The sequence below is a fragment of the Urocampus carinirostris genome, chromosome 12 (genome assembly GCF_059441175.1).
Source record: "Urocampus carinirostris isolate Australia breed hairy pipefish chromosome 12, RoL_Ucar_1.0, whole genome shotgun sequence".
Classification (NCBI taxonomy): Eukaryota; Metazoa; Chordata; class Actinopteri; order Syngnathiformes; family Syngnathidae; genus Urocampus; species Urocampus carinirostris.
In genome coordinates, this window is record NC_142360.1 from 27979950 (window position 1) to 28000995 (window position 21046).

The 21046-nt window shown below is 39.8% G+C and overlaps 1 protein-coding gene across 3 annotated transcripts in view; it reads right to left on the reverse strand.

The window, feature by feature from the left end:
- Nucleotides 1-21046, reverse strand: part of lrrc7 (leucine rich repeat containing 7) — a 146938-nt gene that overhangs the window by 72986 nt on the left and 52906 nt on the right. For all 3 annotated transcript variants that reach the window (XM_088350533.1, XM_088350532.1, XM_088350531.1), the window contains exons 2-9: nucleotides 18565-18767; nucleotides 12352-12469; nucleotides 11714-11792; nucleotides 10722-10811; nucleotides 7166-7222; nucleotides 4261-4324; nucleotides 1651-1725; nucleotides 1420-1564 (exon numbers count right to left, since the gene is read on the reverse strand). In XM_088350533.1, the coding sequence (XP_088206659.1) occupies nucleotides 1420-1564; nucleotides 1651-1725; nucleotides 4261-4324; nucleotides 7166-7222; nucleotides 10722-10811; nucleotides 11714-11792; nucleotides 12352-12469; nucleotides 18565-18767 (831 nt within the window). The remainder of the gene's footprint in view (nucleotides 1-1419; nucleotides 1565-1650; nucleotides 1726-4260; nucleotides 4325-7165; nucleotides 7223-10721; nucleotides 10812-11713; nucleotides 11793-12351; nucleotides 12470-18564; nucleotides 18768-21046) is intronic.

Sequence of the window (21046 nt, forward strand, 5' to 3'; positions counted from 1 at the left end):
CTCCGGACTAGTTCATTAAAGAGTGAGAGAAAGAAAGAGGTAGACAGAACAACAGAGAGAACAACAGAGAGAACAATAGAGACAGAGAGAGAGAAAGAGAGAGCGAGAGAGAGAGACTGAACATGTAATCACAACAAGCCAAGAGAGGATCACATTTCCACCATAAACCATTGCTAGGCACAGAAATCTACCCGGAAGCCTTCAGAAAAAATTCTGAAGGCCGTGTAACCTATAATAAGTCTTTGAGAGAGCTGTTGGTTTAGCCAATCAGATTTAGAGATGATGTTTGAAAGCTTTCTTGAAATCCATGAGAAACGTCACCGGTTTCACAAACTATGATTGGCTAGGGCGGCAGTAAACCACCAAAGCGATTGTGCTTACAGCCGTTAAACAAGGAAATAACACTATTGTGTTGCTTTTAGAGCGAAAGCTCAGACATTCCCAAGGCAAGAAAGCTTTTTGCAAGCGGTAAAAGGTTTTGTCCGCCACTTTTAGCCTAAGGGTAAGATCTTAAGCCCGAACCCAAGCCTGACCCAAACTGATTTTCAGGCCCATCCGGCCTAAGATGTCAATCATGTTGAAGCTTCTCTCTTGCTTAATTTATTTAAATCATTATCCACCTGTTATTGTTCTTCTGTTTATACAGACCCTTTTAAGCCCTGACAGGTCCTGTAAAATTTGCTTGAAATCAAAGACATACCTAAAGTAAATTGAATGCTGTTTTTGAACCATTTGGAGAACGGTTTTAGTCTCTTTTGAAACGTAGTACTCTGGGGTTTTGTCTCACACCAAAATAATCACTGCAAGTGCTACTAACATTGAGTAATCTGAGATAGAACACACAGAAATAGGTGGTTTTTATTTTCACCCGCATTTTTTTGCAATCAAAGGCCTGCAGATGAGTGTAACATGGGCATCTTGGCTGGAAAACAGGTGAGACAATAGCTTGATGCTCTACCTAGTACTTTGTCAAATTTGATCACAATCTGGAAATCTAAACATTGTATTTTACACATTTTTCTAATGGTAGGTCCAGGCGTTACCAAAAGTGGCCATTTCACATCCCTAAAAACTTTGTTTTTTGGTATTTTACTTTGGATCATTTTTAGACATTGCAAAATGTTTGACTTCTAAATCCTGATTGATTTGATTTGAATACACACTGCAAAGATGTATACATATTTACATGAGGAATTTCATTGGCTAACCGATGTGTCAATCCACATTTGAATTTCAACCCAAAATGGTCATATCTAGAATCCCAAGAGTTTGCACTTTCCAATGATACGTGACATGACATATTTCAGTGACTTTTTCATCAACGTTTTGGACGGCCCGTCCACATTAAGGGGTTAAGACAGGCTCTACGTGTCCCCCCTGCCCCTCTGGCACAGATCATGTTGCGTTATCAGAGCTTACCTATAGAATCAGGGAGGTGCTGAAGCATGTTGGAGGAAAGCAAAAGATCTTCTAAGGCCTCACAACCCGAAATATCCGAGTCCAAATTCTCGATACGGTTCTTAGCTAAGTCTAAGTAGCGCAGCTGGCGAAGTTTTCCTAGTGACTGCAAAAGTAAAGAAGGCAAAAATCATTAATAGACCAGATCTGTAAAACTGCAGAAAGACCACATTAGATACGATGTATGCATACCCCTGGTATTGACTGTAGAGAGTTGTTATCCATCCACAGTTCTTTTAGATGGTGGATCTGCTCCAACACCTCAGGCTAACATGAAAATATACCACAAATGTCAACAAAGAAGAAAAAAGCAGAGATAATATCTTAATAATGTCATACAAATTGAACAAACTAATTTATTTAATTCTGAACTTCAAGCCGCTATTTTTGGCTACATTTTAAACACTTCAGCCCTAACTACAGTAGGACTTATTCTCTTTTTTTTGTAGCGGGAATTTTATTTTGCCCAGCAACAGTAGACCAATAAAATGAATGAGTAGTTTACAGATGTCCAACACAAATTCCGTTATTGTAAATCAGTTACTTGTACTAACACCCATCAACCTGGAGAATACTACTAGAGAAATATTTGAAATTGAACTGCCACCTTCAAATTTGGCTTAAATGAATCAATGGTGAAAAAGTTGAGGCTCTTGAAGGAAGAACTATGTATTTTATAGAATAGAATAGAATAGAATAGAATAGAATAGAATAGAATAGACCTTTATTGTCATTGTTACAAAATGGGTTAACATATTGTGACAACGAAATTGGGCATGACACTCCAGTTTCACACATTCACAGTGAGGTAAAAAGCCAAGAAGATAAAGGAACAGAGAAGATAAGGTTATAAAACAAGGAGGATAAGGCTATAGTTATAATTTACATGATATTTACATATCAAGAGCAAAATATTTTAATGGTAGGTACGTACTCAAGATATTTAAACTTTTTCACTCACAAGTTTTCAATTATACATCAAAATCAAATGGCAGTGGGACATTTGTATGAAAAAAAAAAATACCTTTTTCCTTCTGTATTATCTGAGACATTGTCACATTATTACCTTTAATCTTCGAGAAACAATTATGAGCAAATGCAATTTGGTCCGCTACCACGGCAACCACCATTGGGAACAGCACAAAAAGCACATCTGTTTTGCAATCTGGCACTATTCTCCACAGTATGGTAACTCTTTTCTGCAACTCCTTTCGATGCAGTAGTATATATGTGCTGCGACTTAAAATCCACCGCACCTTGCTCAAAGAAAAAATTGAGTTTTGTTCCTATATTTGAGCATGGAGATTTGACCAGGTATGCTCCGTAGTGCGGAATTTAGTAGTAGTCCTATCGTGGCACTACTGCTGTGGGCACTAAATAACGCAAGCTAGTTTTAATAATATTATAGTATTTGAACACCCTGCTATTTTGTTATTTCTTCTTGGAAGGGTCTGAAATTTTCATCTTAGGTGCATGTGCACTGTGAGAGGGATAAACTAAAAAGAAAAATCCAAAAATCACAATGCATGATTTTTTAACAGTTTATTTGTGTGATACAGCTGCAAATAAGTATTTGAACACCTGTGTATCATCTAGAATTCTGAACCTGAAAGACCTGTTAGTTCGCTTATTAGAAGTCCTTCGCACTCTATGTATCATACTGAATTGGTTGCACCTGTTTGAGGTGGTTAACTGCATAAAGACATCTGTCGACCCCATACAATCAGCAAGACTTTAACTTCTAACATGGCGAAGACCAAAGAGCTGTCCAAAGACACCAGAGACAGAATTGTACACCTCCACAAGGCTGGAAAGGGCAATGGAGCAATTGCCAAGCAGCTTGGTGAAAAAAGGTCCACTGTTGGAGAAATCATTAGAAATTTGGAGTGGAGCCCCATGCAAGATACATGTCGTGGGGTCTCAAAGATTCTAAGAAAGGCGAGTAATCAGCCCGGAACTACACGACAGGAGTTGGTCAATGACCTGAAATGAGCTGGGAACACCATTTCTAAGGTTACTGTGGGTAATACACTAAGACATCAAGATTCCCCTGCTTTTACCAGCACATGTCAAGGCCCGTCTTAAGTTTGCAAATGACCATTTGGATGATACAAAGTCATGGGAGAAAGTTTTGTGGTCAGATGAGACCAAAATAGAACATTTTTGTCATAACTCCACTAAGCGTGTTTGGAGGAAGAAGAATGAAGAGTACAATCCAAAGAACACCATCCATACTGTGAAGCACAGGGGTAGTAGCATCATGCTTTGGGGGTGTTTTTCTACACATGGTACAGGACGAGTGTACTGCAATAAAGAAAGGATAACTGGGGCCCATTATTGTGAGATTTTGGGGAAAAAAACTCCTTCCCTCAGTCAGAGCATTGAAGATGGGTCGTGGCTGGGTCTTCCAAAAACGACAAAGACCCGAAGCACACAGCCAGGAAAACCAAAGAGTGGCTCTGTAAGAAGCTTATGAAGGTTTAACATAGCCCGGCCAGTCTCCAGACCTGAACCCAATCGAAAATCTTAAAAAAATATGCATTGTGATTTATGGATTTTTTTTAGTTTATCTTTTTCATGGTGGACATGCACTTATTATGAAAATTTCTGACACCTCCATGTTTTCTAAGTGGGAGATATAGCAAAATAGCAGGGTGTTCAAATACCTATTTTCTTCACTATAACCGAGCCTGCCCATATGTGGTCTTCATGATTCTCTTTCCCATCCTGTATGTACATATTTTTTCAAATTACATGCTTAATTTAGCTTAACTTGCTCAATATAACAGTAATTATTCTCACCACTTCTGAGAATTCATTGCTACCCAGGTCCAACCTCTCCAACTGTGTCAGTCGATGAATAGACCTGTAATGAGGGAAGGCAGTCACCTTTCGTTTAAAAAAAAATACTTTTGTTGCAAGTAAATTCTGTTTCCAGTGGTTAGATTCAAGCAATCCCCTTCAGAAACTTAGTTTTGGCCCAAGCAGTAAACTCACTGCGAAGACCTATTCGTTTTCAAGGGATTATTACTGACTTTTGCTTATAGTTTGTATTTTATTTGTCATACTTAACATACTAACCATACTACAGAATTATACAGACATAAAATGGATTCCCAGTATATCTGACCGAGGGCTATGAAAAATGTAAAGAGATGTGTTGGGCCCTGATACGCACAAATAACTCCATCATGGCCATATCCTAAAATGTAGTGGAAATGAGCAATGAATTAATTAATGCATATCTGTCAACCTGTATGTTTTTGCCGTACAAAGTACGTTTATCATGCATTTTAAGACGTGTACGACGAGAAAATCTGTACGGAAAAACGCAAATTTGTCAATTATGAGTACCATCCGGTATACACCGATTATCACGAAACGGCAAATCAATCAAGTCAAACAAGTTCGCCGCGGTAGCCTCTATCTCGATATTGTTTTTTTTCGTTGCAAACGAAGCGAGCGGTTTGATGCTACTGTGCGCATGCGTCTGCCGCCTTGTATTTCATGTGGTAGTTGTGTAGTGAAAGGAAGTCCGTCTCTTTTTAGAGAACTGGCTTTTTCGGCTCAACTCATTAAAGAGAGCTGGCTCTCAAACGGCTCACTTGCTTTGATGCATCATATTACGTTGTATAAAGAAGAATAAAAGGAGAAAATGAAAAAGACAGGTTTGAGGTTATCCCTTTAATCATTATATTACCAACAATAATTGAATGCAGAAAATGAATTCATAATTTGAATAAGAAAATGTATAATTCTACTTAATTATATTTGCATGTATTTTTCCTTCTACAGTGAACTTAATTTTTGAACCTTTTTTATAATAAACCTCATTCATGTCGAGCAACTCAGTATCTCACAACAAAAGGTTCATTAACAATATATATATGATATAACGAAACACATGTACAATATGACATGTTAAACAACATAAATAAACACGTTTGAAAAAAATATGGTGTATTTTGTAAGGGAAAATACAACATTTTGTAAGGGCACGGAGCCCTGGAGCGCGACAGGTATGTGAATGTCTAACTTTTTGTAATAGTTACACAAGTAGCAAGATCACACTTTGCCTGAAACTCTATTTAATAATTGAATTTCGAACATTATGCCTTATAAAGTTGAAGGAATTATCCAGTTTTAATTTGAAAAGTTATCATTAAATAGAGAGACACACGTAAACTAAACATGTACTTCCTATATGAGTTTTATATGTTCCAGGTGCTCGTTGTTTCGTAAAATCATTCCAAAGTCTACTAGAAAAATATTCTGAGCTATGCTATACTCTCTCTTCATTGTGCGATTATAATAATTTTAGCTAACTTGCTATTTTGGATATGTAAAAAACTGGCTGATTTTCTTAGAGTAAAGTTATAGTAGATTTTTTTTTATCTGTTCACGTGTTGACTGCCAGTGACAGCTGTTGACATTAAGGATGCCTTTTTACAGGTGGAATTTTGGAACTACCGTAAATTCCGGACTATAAGCCGCTACTTTTTTCCCAAATGTTCAGCCCTGCGGCTTATTTAGTGATGCAGCCAATTTATGGAATTTTTCTAACGGCCACCAGCGGCGCTGGAGAATAAAAGGTAAGATTAGGACCAGTAGAATATGTGCGCCAAGAAAGACAGCAACCTCTAATTTTAAGCATACATTGTCTGCAAAGTTAAGGTGCGTTACGGTAATGGGGAAGACGCCCTTGATGGCGATAGTTATGAGGAGGAAGTTGAAGACGATCTACCGTGAATTCACAATTACGGGATGCTTTTTCTTAACAGGCACGTTTGATACATTGCGAGCGTGATCCTACTAGCGTGTTGGTACCTTTCAAAGGCACAGTTTGGAATGAAAGTTATATTATTATTATTAAAGCTTTGAAAACTCTCTCGGTGTACCGTCTTTCTTCGTAAATATGTGTAACCATGTTTAATATGTATTTGCAACTGTATATTTTTGTAATGTATTTGTTTTAGAGATTATTCTGTTATGTGTTCTACGGCGGATCAAAAAGAAGGGGCGGAGCAAACGCGGGCTGATGGAAAGTGGGGTAAAGCTGAGTTACCGGTAGATCTGTCTGTTGTCGCAGCGGACAATAGTGGATATCTATTTTTCCCACCCTTAACTTTGGAAATATACATTTTGTTTCCTTGGATTACTTTCAGCGAGACCCGGACTTTACAAGTCTGCATCATACGTTAATTACGGGTATCATTTTCCATTTATAATGCCAACTGTGGTTCTAGGATTGTTTACTATCTATGTAGTTTGTTTGCTGTTATTAGTGTCAATAAATTTGTTCAAACCCCCCAAAAAAAGTTACATTTGTGGAACTTAAAGCCTGGTATGGGTTGAACTTGTGATTGTGTCGCAAGCTTTAATGCGGGTGCACGCGGCTTATACATGGGTGTGGCTTGTGTAAGTAAAAAAGTGGCAAATCACCTAAAAAGTGGTGGGTGCGGCTTATAATCAGGTGCGCTCTATAGTCCGGAATTTACGGTAACCCTGAAATCTCGGACTAGAAACCACATCAATAAATATATACATGCATACCTTCAATTGACAATGTAATACAATAATTACCTATTTCAGAAGCACTAATGTTTGGAATAAAATACATTCTTTCTGGACCAATTAACCACTTATTGGAATCAAAAGATTCTAAAAAGGAGCTGGACCACTTCCACAAAGAGGCAACAAGTCTTACTTTGGCAAGGTTTTCAGGTGGTTCTCTCTCAGCTCCAGGATCCTAAGTTTGGAGAGTCTATCACAAAAAAACAAGAAAAGACGTGATCTTCATTTCCTTCACTCTCTTTGACATGTAGAATAAGACAAAATTAATTGAGAATAAGGCAAATGGAATGTATTATATTGAAAATACGGGTATATTCTACTTAGACTAACACAATAAATCAAATATTACAATTGCCACTTATGATAGGTTGGCTTGAGGCAGAAACGTCAGCAGGTAATCCCAGACGTCCATCTTCCCAGTAACTTCATGTACCTCTTCTGGTGGGATTCAGATACATTTCCAGGCCAGCGGAGAGGCATGATCTCACTGGTCCAGGTTATATTTCTGGGGGAACATGTCTGAAAAAACTCGAGGAGATCTCCAAGAGGCATCAGGATCAGATGGCCGAGCCATCTCCTTTGCCTCTACTCAGTAGGTGATTGTTCTTGAAGATGAACAAGGTCCTTACAGCCCTTGGTTGCAGCTTCAAATCCTGAAGTCCACCGGTTTGATGCGGAGTGGCCGTACAGTCCTGGCTAAGCAATGACGGCAACCTTGCTTTGTTTTCAAGTCTTGCAATGTACTGGGAGTGTTTTAGGCCAGTAGCGATAGGTATTGGTGAGATATTGGGGGATTATGAGAAGCACACACGTTTTGGAGTGTTCAGTTTAAGCTAAACCTTGACCAGCAAGGACCTCGGCCGATTGACTTGAACATGTGGTTAGTCAGTAGCTGGGGCGGCAGTAGCTCAGGAGGTAGAGCGCTCGTCTTGGGGTCAAGGGATCCCAGTTCGAATCCCGGCTCATCCGTGTTACATGTCGAAGTGTCCTTGGGTAAGACACTGAACCCCTAATACCCCCAATAAGCAGGTTAGCGCCTTACATGGCTGCAAGGCCGCTGTTGGGAAATGTGGAGCACATTGTAAAGCGCTTTGGGAAGTCATTGACTTGAAAAGCGCTATATAATAATAAAATGCAAAATGCAGTCAGACAATGCCTTCTCACCTCTAGGTGTGACAAAACCTTTGTTAAAGACTTTCAGTTATCTAACTGAATATCCCAAATTGAATATCTGTAATGTCATCCTACATTCAAATAATAAAACACATTGGCAAAGGTCAGGGATTTGAAACATTTAGAAAAACAGACAATTGCATTGTCCTGTTTCGAATGTAGGCCTTTTGGTGTATTTTTTTAATCAACTTTAATGTTAAAAGTGCATTTGGATCTAACATCCATCCCTTTTTCGTACCTCTGATCATTACTGGGGTCCAGTGTTCCCTCTAAGCTGCGCACTGCTCGCACATTCTCGGCGCACAAGAAAATCTAGCCGGCGCACAAAAATGAGGGCTCAAAATTACTAATTAAGAAGCGACTTAAGTCAAAGTTACAGTGCATGAAGGTAAAAATACACGGGTTCCCCCGACGTTGTGTCCTAAATGCGGTATTTTGAAGTCGAGTCGAAGTAGAACGAAGTTGAGTAAAGTTAGTAGAGTTTGTCGAGAACCGGCTTCTTCGGCTCGGCTCACTAAAAGGAACCGGCTCTTTCGGGTCCTAGTTAGTTAGTTTATTCAACCAATAATCTTCACATAAAAATCCTCGGAAATTGTCTCGTTGTCTCGGCTCAGTGAGAATTTTAAAATTTAACAACATTCAACATTCCGAATATAAAACGAAAAACAGAAATTACAATTTACAAATATTAAAAATTCGGACAGCACTCGGGTAAAAACTGTTTGTAAACCTTTTAGTACCCTTGAATGACTTCAAGCGTCTACCGCTCCGTAACAGATGAAAATGATCATTACCAGGATGACTCTCATCCTTAAGAATATTGAGGTACGTTTCAAAACTCTATCATTATATATAGATTCCAGGGATGGCAGACCGGTGCCCACAATCTTTTCCGCTGTGCGGATTACAGAATTGAACTTCGACAGATCTTTCTTTGTGATTCGACCAAACCAAACAATAATAGAATTTGCTAAAACACTTTCAATAATCGCACGATAAAAATTGACTAGTACTTCCTGATGAACATTGTAGGAGTTCAACTTTCTTAGGAAGAAAGTTCTTTGGCGTGCCTTCTTTAGAATTTTCTCCGAGTTCAGTGACCAGCTTAGATTTTCTGAAATAAAAGTCCCGAGAAGTTTGAAATGTTCCACCTGCTCGACTCTTTTGCCATTGATAAGTAAAGATTCCTTCTGGTTTTTGTTTTTCGTCCGAAAGTCAATAATCATTTCTTTGGTTTTGTCCAAATTCAATGTCAAATCATTTCCATTGCACGGCCCTTCAGGTTGTTTTTGCTTCTTTAATCCCAACATGACCAAATATTATGTAAAATTATGCACGAAATGACTTAAAGGAATGGAGGAATAGAACAAAAAAGAAAAAAATACCAAAATGAAAAAGTAGTGAAAAGCTGAGAAAAAAAAGGAAGATAAAAAAGGAAGGAAACATTTAGAAAAAAGCCAGAAAAAAAGAAAAGAAAGAAATGTAGGAAAAAAGTAAATAGAGAACAAAAAAAAGTAACGGCTCGGAAAAAAGAAACACAATAAGATCTTTTTTAAAGGAATTTTTAAAAAAGGAGAAAAAAAAACACGGAAAAAAGAAGAAAAAGTTTGTGTTGCATTCAAATCATTTCCAATGATATCAAGTGAATCTTGTTGCCAACATTGTACTTCCACTAAAAGATGTGATTAAGTACAGTTCTGTATCTTGCAACCGACTCAATAAGCCCCCAAAAATGTAAATATTATGCGACAAAATATATCAGGAAATAAAAAGAAATGGATATCTTGTGAAAGAATTGTAAGAACAAACGACGTTTGTAGGCCGTACAACCTTTGCAATAGTACATGAGTCGATTCATTCAAAAGACAAAAATCATTTTGCATTGCCGGAAACTCAAAATGTAACTTGATGTCAAGTTTTGGACTTGTTTGATAATGATTTAGTTGCCACACTTGGGATTATGGTTGCTCACTGTTGTTTCAAGCGTTGCTCACCGACTTTGTGTGAACACTCAGACCCGTGGAAAATTAGAGGGAAAATTGCTGGGGTCCCGAAGATGCTGGATCCCATCCCACCCAACTTCGGGCAGTGGGCAGGGCACACCCTGAACTAGTTGCCAACAGAGACACAACCAGTCACACGCTCACTCGTACCTTGGGACAATTTGGTCCCACCAATTAGCTTTTTGGAATGTGTCAAAAAAACAGAATTCCCTGAAAAGAAAACACGCAGGCAAAGGGAGAACATGCAAACTCCACACAGGGAGGCTGGTAGCTGGAATTGACCCCCTGAACTGTGAGGCGGACGTGCTAACAAGTCCTGCATTTGGCCACCCAATGGATTTTACATGATGAATTATAATGTCCTCCCAAAACTTATACAAAACTAGCCATACTTGGTATGTTAATTTCCATAATATTCACAGCATTTCAAGCGGATGCACAGTTCGGAAAAGACTGAAAAAAAAAATAAAAATCCTACATGTAAGACCGCACAGGTAGCATTCAAGAAATTACCTGCCAAAGTTTGCTGGCAAGTACTCCAGGAAGGCATCGTTTAAGAAAAGCTGAGTCAGATTCAGGAGCTGTGTGAAACCATCTGGGAGCCTGGAAGGCAAGAAAAAGATTGAGAACCGTACATCGAAAGGGGTGGGAAATAAAACACGGCGTTTAAAGCTGAACAGAGAAAGGATCGCGCACTCGATCGCGGGGAGTAGATTGCTCGGAACGCGGAAGTGGTCGAAATCAAACGGATCGTGGCGAGGGCAAAACAAGAGCAAAAACGCAGGAAAAACGGAGATTCTCAGGGCTTGAAGTGTCAAAACAGAGTGCTCCGACAAACAACGACTCACAAGACAGCGTTTAAGTAGTGACAGGGAGCAATTTGTCAACAAGTTCCAGCTGGTGTCCATGGGCGGGGCCGATTGGGCGCCATGGCAACCGTGACAGTTTATGACTTTGTGCCTCATAGTGGGGAAAATGCTTCATTCCAAAAAACAACAAAATTGATTTGAACAATAACGATAATAATACATGAACTATCGTGTATACATGCATTTTTTTATGTACAGGGTTGGGTAGGGTTACTTTAACTTGATTACTTTCAATTACTTTTGGATTATTTCAATACCAAATATGCTAATAAAAGACATAAGAAACTAAATATGAATAAAATGAGTAAATTTTGTGCAGGCTTGGGGAGTAACGGAATACACGGAACGGCAAAAATGATGTTTGGATTTATTTTCATTTTGTTTCTGTCGCATTTGATGTTCGTTTTGCCGGAGATCAAAGAGATCAAAGCCAGGAGAGAAAGCTTACCACGTGTTGTGAGTCATCATTTTATTCATATTTAGTTTCTTTTGTCTTTTATTAGCATATTTGGTATTGGAGTAATCCAAAAGTAATTAAAAGTAATCAAATGAAAGTAACCCTACCCAACCCTGACATAGCAACATTGTCCAGTTGAAAAAGTTGAATTTGATCATTTCTTGTACAATTTCTCTTACTTGGTGATGGGGTTGACACTGGCCTCAACCACGGATAGGCCTTTACAGCATTTAATATTATCTGGAAACTCCTGGATGCCTGTAAGAAAAGGTAAATGTTGGAATTCACGACAAAGCAGCTGAGATATGAGAACTTAGAACACAGTAAGGAATCTGGAAAATTCCTTGCCAACATTCCATCCATCCATCCATCATTTGCACCGCTTTATCCTCAGTAGGGTCGCGGGGGTGCTGGAGCCCATCCCAGCTATCCTCGGGCAGTGGGTAGGGGACACCCTGAACTGGTTGCCAGCCAGTCGCAGGGCACACAGGGACAGACAATTCACTCGCTCATTCACACCTAGGAGGTTCGATCTCATGACCTCAGAACTGTGCCGGACACGCGGTGCCAACCTTCCTGTGCGGAGTTTGCATGTTCGCCCGGTCTTTGCTAGGGTTTCCTCCGGGCACTCCGTTTTCCTCCCACATTCCAAAAACATGCATGTTAAGTTAATTGGCCGGTCCAAATTGTCCCTTGGTGTGAATGAGTTCAGGGTGTCCCCTGCCCACTGCCCGAAGATGGCTGGGATGGGCTCCAGCACCCCCGTGACCCTACTGAGGATAAGCGGTGCAGATAATGGATGGATGGATGTTCTTACCATTTTTACTGATGTCAAGCTCTTTGAGGTTAACCAAGCTGGCAATTGTTGTCGGAAGGTTGGAAAGGTCGTTGTCAGGCATGCTGAGCTTCTTTAAGGCCTGGCAGCTGAAGAGTTGCTAAAAAACAATCAACGGAGAAAGACAAAGACATTTAAGACAATTCAGAAAGGTTGCAGACTACTTTTTATCTTAGAGGTAAAAATCCAAATAAGATTGAGGAATTTCTAGAAGTAAACTGTTCGAGTATTTTGCTACATTGTGAACACTGCAGTTTTAAATATGAGTCGGCTTATTCTTGTTTTTTTGGAAAACAGTGAACTCAGACTAGGAATACTCACAAAACGGGCTTTTACTCAGAACGGGCAAACACAGGTTTCCTCAAGTCAAACAGAACAGATAAATGCAGAACAGAAAACGCAACGAACCAGCAACCGGCAATCCCCAAAACCCGCCTTTAAGAAGCACACACGCAAATTAGACGATCTGCTAGAGCCGGTGCCCAGGGGGCGGGGCCAGCCGGTCGCCACGGCGACCATGCTGTACATGACAAAAGCAGAAGTTTGCTGTAACTAAACATTTATAACATACAATTTTTCACATTTTTCCTTCAAAATCGGAATCCTCAATTTAAACATCAGAATTGCACCTCTGCGGAAGTTATCCCTCACTAACTGTACCCTCTTTTTCTGTATCGCCGGCGTCTATGTAAGGTTGTTGACGTTTACTTTTATCTTGGATAAACAATAACAAGCGAATGCAGTCTGAACACCAATGACAACAACACAAAAAGGTGACTTGTCACGACTGTGTTGCAATTTGGCACTATTCTCCACAGTCTGGTTGCCCCGGCACCGTCGTCTAGAAATATAGGGCTCACATTTTACACAGCCATCATTCGCGTTTTTTTTCAACGCAGTAGTTAATATGTGCTTATCTTTGTAATCGTGATCTTGAATCGTCGCATGAATCGAAATATGTGACGTAAACAACTCGGAACAGAGCTAAAAAACAACGCAGCTCAAAACACATCGCCGTTGATTTTGACCACTTCAGCGTTCCGAGCAATGTACTCCCCGCGACCAACAATCTCCGGATCGAGTGTGCGATCCTTTCTCTTCTCCCCAATAAACTGTGAATAACGTTACGCGAGTGGGTTCTGCTTCCTATTTCCTGGTACTTGACATAAACAATGTCCTTTTAATGTGATAACATTTATAACAATCCTTTAGAACACAGCACTCAGCAGGACAAAATCATCCATAAATTATCTGACAGAACAACAACATTTCAGTTGTGAAAAATTCCCAGTTAAGAAAATTCCCATGACTAGATTGATAAACTTCTTGAATGCGATGCTTCACATGACAACTCAATAATGAGGACTGTAGCCACCATCGCCATCATTTTTAAACGCACACTTTTTCATTTTTCGAGTCACACTGCCCTTAGACAGGGCAATGGAAACAATTGCAAGCAAATTCAAGCATTTTCCTGACCTTGAAAACACAACGTGAGAATTCAAGCATTTTCGAGGATTTCAAGCACCCATAAGAACACTTTAATCAGCAGTGAAAACAATAATACAACACAAAATTATCAGCGGGCAGCACGGCGGCGCAGTGGTTAGCGCTTGTGCGGCACAGTTCATGTCATGGGAACCTGTCGTGGGTTCAAATTCAGCTCCAGACTTCCTGTGCGGAGTTTGTATGTTCTCCCCGTGCTTGCGTGGGTTTCCTCCGGGCACTCCGGTTTCCTCCCACGTTCCAAAAACATGCATTTTAGGTGAATTGGCCGGTCCAAATTGTCCCTAGGTGTGAACGAGCGAATGAGTTGTCTGTCCCTGTGTGCCCTGCGATTGGCTGGCAACCAGTTCAGGGTGTCCCCTGCCCACTGCCCGGAGATGGCTGGGATGGGCTCCAGCCCCCCCGCGACCCTAATGAGGATAAGCAGTACGGCTAATGAGATGAGATGAGAAAATTATCAGCCCAAACGGAGTAGGCTGAAACAGAAGCTTATAATTGCCTAGTTTTATTAAAATTTCAAAACAAAACAAGGAAAATAAAAACCCTACCCCAAAAAATGACATTTATGCATGGCAGTGAAAGCCTTAAAACCCCCATTTGTCAGTAATAGGTCTAGTCATGGTATACGGTATGTATATTTTTAGGTTGTATAAAATAGAGACATTTTTTAAGGTCATCAACTAAATCATTCCATAAATGATTATGTATTCTAGTGGGTCTTCAATCTTGTGCCAACATACTTGACTTTGAAATTATGAATTTCTTTTGAGTTTTCCCTTGCCCTCATGTTGGTTTCAGATCAGGGGATGGTGTCATAATAGTCTGAAATAATAGTCTGTGCAATAACCTGTGCAGCCCTTTGAGACTCTTTGTGATTAAGGGCGTCACAAATAAAAATGACTTGCCTTGACTTGACTTAAATTGGGGGTCTCAAATATGCGGTGTAAGGGCCAGTGGCAGCCCACAGCCGTTGAACTGAAGCTTAAAGGATAGTGGATTCACCTTGTAAATAACTTTAGGTGGCCTTCTAGCTTTGAGATAAGTGTCGTAAACAGGTTTTGTCTGCTTGAACATGGTTATAAAACACAAATTGGCTCTATTTGCAGACAGCAGTTAAATCTTACCATGATTATTTTGCAAGAAGCCATGTTAAAAAATAGAGGACATGTATTAGGACATACATATGTGCAGACATACAAAAGTCATACATCTAAATTATCTCATCTCATCTCATTAGCTGCACCGCTTATCCTCAGTAGGGTCGCGGGGGGGCTGGAGCCCAACCCAGCAATCATCGGGCAGTGGGCAGGGGACACCCTGAACTGGTTGCCAGCCAATCGCAGGGCACACAGGGACAGACAACTCGCTCATTAACACCTAGGGACAATTTGGACCGGCCAATCCACCTGAAATGTATGTCTTTGGAATGTGGGAGGAAACCGGAGTGCCCGAAGGAAACCCACGCAAGCACGGGGAGAACATACAAACTCCGCACAGTAAGTCCGGTATAGCTGGATTTGAACCCACACAGGAGGTTCCCAAGACCTTAGAACTGTGCCGCACACGCGCTAACCACTGCGCCGCCGTGCTGCCCCCATCTAAATTATAATAATTTAATTTTGACTTGATTGATTCGTTTATTTTCCTATTAATTCTCAGCCCATTCATTTTCTGCGCCACTTATGCACAGTAGGGTCGCGGGTGTGCTAGAGCCCATCCCAGCTATCTATCGGCAGTGGGCAGAGGATGACCTGAACAGAGACGCACAGAGACCTAGGCACAATTTGGACTGGCCAATTATCCTGAAATGCATGTTTTTGAAATGTGGGACGAAAAAGGAATGCCCGAAGGATACCCACAAAAGCACGGGGAGAACATGCTGCTGCAGCTGGACTCAAACCCTGGACCTCAGCACTGTGGGGCTGCATGCTAACCACGCACTCACCGTGCCGCCCCGATTTACAATATCTGTTTCATTTTTAAACTTTATTTTTATTCTAAAATGTATTTGTCTCTAAGAGCTGCACAGACCACAGATTATTGCAAACCACAGACTATTATGACACCATCCCCTGATCTAAAACCTACATGAGGGCAAGGAAAAACTCCAAACCTCAACATGAGGAAAATGAGGAAACCTTGAGACAGGACAGCACATGAGGTAATCCCCCTTCCGGGATGACCAGGGCCTGAATGAAGAACACTCTCGAACATGCGGTTCTCTTCTTGGCTCTTGGTATCACCAGTAGACCAGCATTTGAGAAAATTGGGATTTTTTTCAATCAGGACTCTTGTCGTTGAATGTGAACCCTGCTATGGCAGCTCCCATGAAAATCAGGTTTGAGACCCCTTCCTGTTTGAACTTTTGAATATATTTCGAGATTTGGTGCTTTCTTGCTTAATATTCTAATAATAAAAAATTACGTTTATCTACATCATGTTTTAACCTGTTTGATTTTAAAAACAGTTTGTATGTTATTTGTTCCCGATATTGTGCTAACAGCTTTCTGCTGTAGTCTAATGGGCGTGTTTCTGTATTGCTCCTGTATGTATTGCCCCAAATCTCTCTGTAGTTCTTGTAGATCCGCACCAAAGCCTAGTTTTGTGGTGTCGCCAGCGAATAGAATTCGTTACATAAAAGACATACATTTCAACGATACATTGCAAGATTCAGTTATTTACCGAAAAATAAAGGCCTTAGCACAAGCCCCTGAGGAACTCCACAGCTAAATCTCATAAATTTGGAATTGCTGTTGCCAATCTGTACATATTAAATTCAATATTCTATGAAAACCAGCAGGATAAAGCCTGTTCTCTATTTTAGGTGTTATGTTTTCCACATGAATATTATATTATTTTTTATTATATATGTATATATATAATTAATAATTATCTTTTACTTAAACGTTTTATTATTATTTTACGTGCATTTATGTATGTGGCTGTTTAAAGCAGTTTTGAGGTGACGATTTATATGAAATGTTTGTATGCGTCGTTTTGGTTTTACCGGTCATTTTGTTCTTTGAAAAACGGTGGATATGGTCTACTATCTCTGCTTTAGACTGAACAATCCTTTCATTAAAAAAATTGAGAAAAGGAAATTTGTTCTTGAATTTAGGACGCAGCTTGTCGTAGGGGTGGGACGGTGGGTCCTCAAGTCAGACCAGTTGAGGACCACTAGTCTAGAAGATTTTAAAGTTTATTCTGTTTTTGTTATTGGAAAAACGCAAAGGAGATTTCGTCGGAGGTCAGTTTCTTAGTTTGACTTTATCACAGGATTGAATTCTCTTAGCTAAAAGGTCCTCTCCCGGTCCTCCCTGCACGTTCGAAATCCATTGATGTCTTCTCGCCTTATTTTGAGTTTCTACTAAAGTTAGCAAAGATGGATTACAGTTTCATGGCTCACGTAGTTGAGCTGGTTGTGTGACGATGCTTTACTAAACACATAGAGGGTGCAAGTTTGCAATTCGGGCGAAAAATGTGCTAGGAACCATGATCTAAATTGCACAAATCATAACCTCAATTGAATATCAGTGACCCAATCAATCGTAAATGTTGACAATGTTCCCTCTAACCCAGAGCTTTTCTGCGCATATGAAAATCTAGCCAAGCTCACAAAAATCAGGGCTCGAAATTGCTAATTAAGAAGCAAATTAAGTCAAAGTTACAGTGCACGAAGGCAAAAATACACGGGTTGAGGAGAACGAAGTTGAGTAAAGTCAGTAGAGTTTTTCGAGAACCGGCTTCTTTGGCTCGGCTCACTAAAAAGAACCGGCTCTTTCAGGTCCCAAATGGCTTTTCAGGTTGTTTTTGCTTCTTTAATCCCTACACAACCAAATATTATGTACATTTGTGCACAAAAAAATGACTTAAAGGACAGAACAGAAAAGAAAAAAAATACCAAAATGAAAAAGTAGTGAAAAGCTGAGAAAAAAAAGAATCAAAAGGAAGAGAAAAAAGAAGGAAAAATTCAGAAAAAAAGCCAGAAAAAAAGAAAAGAAAGAATCAAAGGAAAAAAGTAAATAGAGAACAAAAAGAAAAAAGTAACAGCTAGGAAAAATAAACGCAATGAGATTTTTTTAAAGGAATTAAAAAGAAATAGAAAAAAACAGGGAAAAAGAAGAAAAAGTTTGTGTTGCATTCAAATAATTTCCAATTATACCAAATCAATCTTGTTGCCAACATTGTACTTTGACTAAAAAAATGTGATTAAATACAGTTGTGTATCGTGCAACTGACAAGTTGGCCGTTTTGGATGTAAATCTCTCAGAATACAGTCTAATGAAAATAACTTGTTTTTATATTCCTAAATACATAAACAATCTTTCTCACACACACACACACATAAAACAACGTTTCAATAATCAGTCTAATTATATCTCTTGTACGTTTATCAATCTTATATTCTTTTATTGTGAAGTCGTGCTCGTGTGTGTACTGTTTTCACTGACGTATAATAAACCACGCCCACCGTTTGGGCTCCCTCTTTCCTTTTTTCAACCAACATTTTTAGTTTTTAACAATATATGTATTTTATCTGTATAAATACAGCCACCAAAGAGTCTTAATAATGACTATCTTTGACATTACCGAATAAATAAGCTCCCAAAAATGTTAGTATTATGCCACAAAAGAACCTCAGGCCTGTGGAAAATTAGAGGGAACATTGAATGTTGATTTCAGATGTACCTTGGGTAGTTCCTCAATCTGGTTGGCGTCCAGGTAGAGCTCCTCCAGGGTTCTCTCGAAGCTAAATATTTCCTTGGGGACTTGCTGTAGACTGCAGTGAGAGTAGTCCAACACGGAGATTACTTCCTCTTCACCACGGAAACAACGGCATGGCACCAGCCGGCCAATCAGCTTCCTTTTGGTTGTCATTTCCAGACACTGCACTAAAAGAACAATAAGAAAAGAGCAGCTCTGTGAATATCATAATTTTGTACTCCGTGACAGGCTGTCTCTGGATTTGCACTTATTCACTAAACGATGTGCTCAAAAAAGTATGTTATTTAATAACAAAACCAGGCACAAAGTAACAGACAAAAAAACTGGTCACAAACAAGTAACATGACCCAACAAAATCAAACCTGACAAGATCCATACTAAAAACAAAGACCAAAATGGAAATGGGAATACGAGGAACAAAGTAATAAACAAACATGGGGTCACGGAACAAATAACATGTCCAAACAAAATAAAACTTTCAATAAATAACATGACCCAACAAAATCAAACCTGACAAGATCCATAATAAAAAAAAGACCAAAATGGAAATTGAAATGCGAGGAACAAAGTAACAAACAAACAAGGGGTCACGGAACAAACAACATGTCCAAACAAAATAAAACTTTCAACAGATAAGATGACCCAACCAAATCAAACCTGACAAGATCCATACCCAAAAACAAAGACCAAAATGGAAATGGAAATACGAGGAACAAAGTAACAAACAAACAAGGGGTCAAGGAACAAACAACATGTCCAAACAAAATAAAACTTTTAATATCCAAACCTGAAGCAAAAATGGAGCTGTCCAAGCAGTTTTTGGATGATTAGGGACGGGTAAATGGAGACTGGGCTCAGGTATGTCTTGCTCAGGTATCTCTTTTTCTCTGTCTTTTTCTCCATCTCCCTTTCTTGTTCTCTATCATCCTCGTTCTCTTTCTAACTTTTTGTCTGTCTTGTTCTTTATGTCTCTTACTTATTCATTCTGTCTTCTTCACTCTTTTGCACTCTATTTCTCTCTCTCTCTCTCTCTCTCTCTCTCTCTCTCTCTCTCTCTCTCTCTTTTACACTCTCTATCTCTCTCTCTCTCTCTCTCTCTTGCTCCCAATCTCTCCCTTGTTTTCCCCTTTTCTGTCTCGTTCTCTCTCTCTCTAATCCACTAGTCTGGCCTCTGTGACAGTTTCTTTTCTACCATGTAGGCCGCTACCTCAACCATACATTACCACCGCGAGGGTAATGCGACGGAGGTCCGGCTCATTGTTCAGTTGAACCCCCAGCCGATGATGAGAAAGCAGCTAACCCCCTTGAGGGAAGGGCTTGGTCTATTCTTTTACTTCCTCAATCGAGAAAATAAGACGGCCAGCCTAGTGGTGGAGGAGGTTGTTTTGCTAGAGGGCCAATATCTCCACTTATAAGTTACATTCTATTAAATATGTGTGTCAATTTCAATCGCTTATGTAAATATGACATTTGATTTCAAGAAAAGTGCCTGTTTTCCCCCTTGCTCACTTGCAGCCCACCAGGCTTTTTTATACGGCCTCCCAAAACGAAAATAGACAAAATAGAATGACAATATAAAAAAATAGTCCCAAAAAAAGTATTACTCATTAAACAACATGTTTTTCCTAGTGCCTTCTTTGTTCCTCTATATCACAGGTGTCAAACAAGCGGCCCGCGGGCCAGATCAGGCCCGCTAAGGGATTGAATCCGGCCCGCGAGACAGCACTCAGAGAAGCGCAAGAGAAAAACAAGCTGCAGGTTGAAATATGTCAACTTGGTGTTGCCAAAGCCAGGTGCCTCCAACAAATACGCTGTACTTGTATTTCTCTCTCTCTCTCTCTCTCTCTGTCTCTGTGTCTGTCTGTCTCTCTCTCACTCTCTCTCTTTCTCTCTCTCTTTCTCTCTCTCTTTCTCTCTCTCTTTCTCTCTCTCTCTCTTCCACCCCTTTTCTCCCACTCTGTCTCTGTCTCTTTCACTCTCTGTGTCTCTCTTTTTCTCTTCCTTTGTTGCTCTTTGTCTCTTTCTCTCTGTGTGTCTTTTAACCTCTTTTGCTCTAACTTCCTTTTTTCCTTTTCTCTCTTTTCTCTTTCTCTCTTCCTACCCTTCATGCTTTCTTTTCTCATTCTCTCCTTCTGTCTTTCTATTTTTCTTTGGATTTCTTTCTTCCTCTCCCTTTCTTTTCCCCCTCTCTCACGACTTTTTATCTTTTGTTTCTCACGCTCTCTCCCTCTAGTCTGTTTTTCTTTCTTTGTCCCGCCCTCTCTCCTTTTCCTTTCCTCTTTCTCTTATTTCTTTCTCTCTTTTTTCCTTTCTCTCTTACTAGTCCGGCCCCCGACAGAATGTTTGTTCTATTGCGTGGCCCCCCGAGTTAAAATGAGTTTGACACTCCTGCTCTATATACAACAAAAATACTGCTACAGAAATACTACAAAAAATATTACATAAT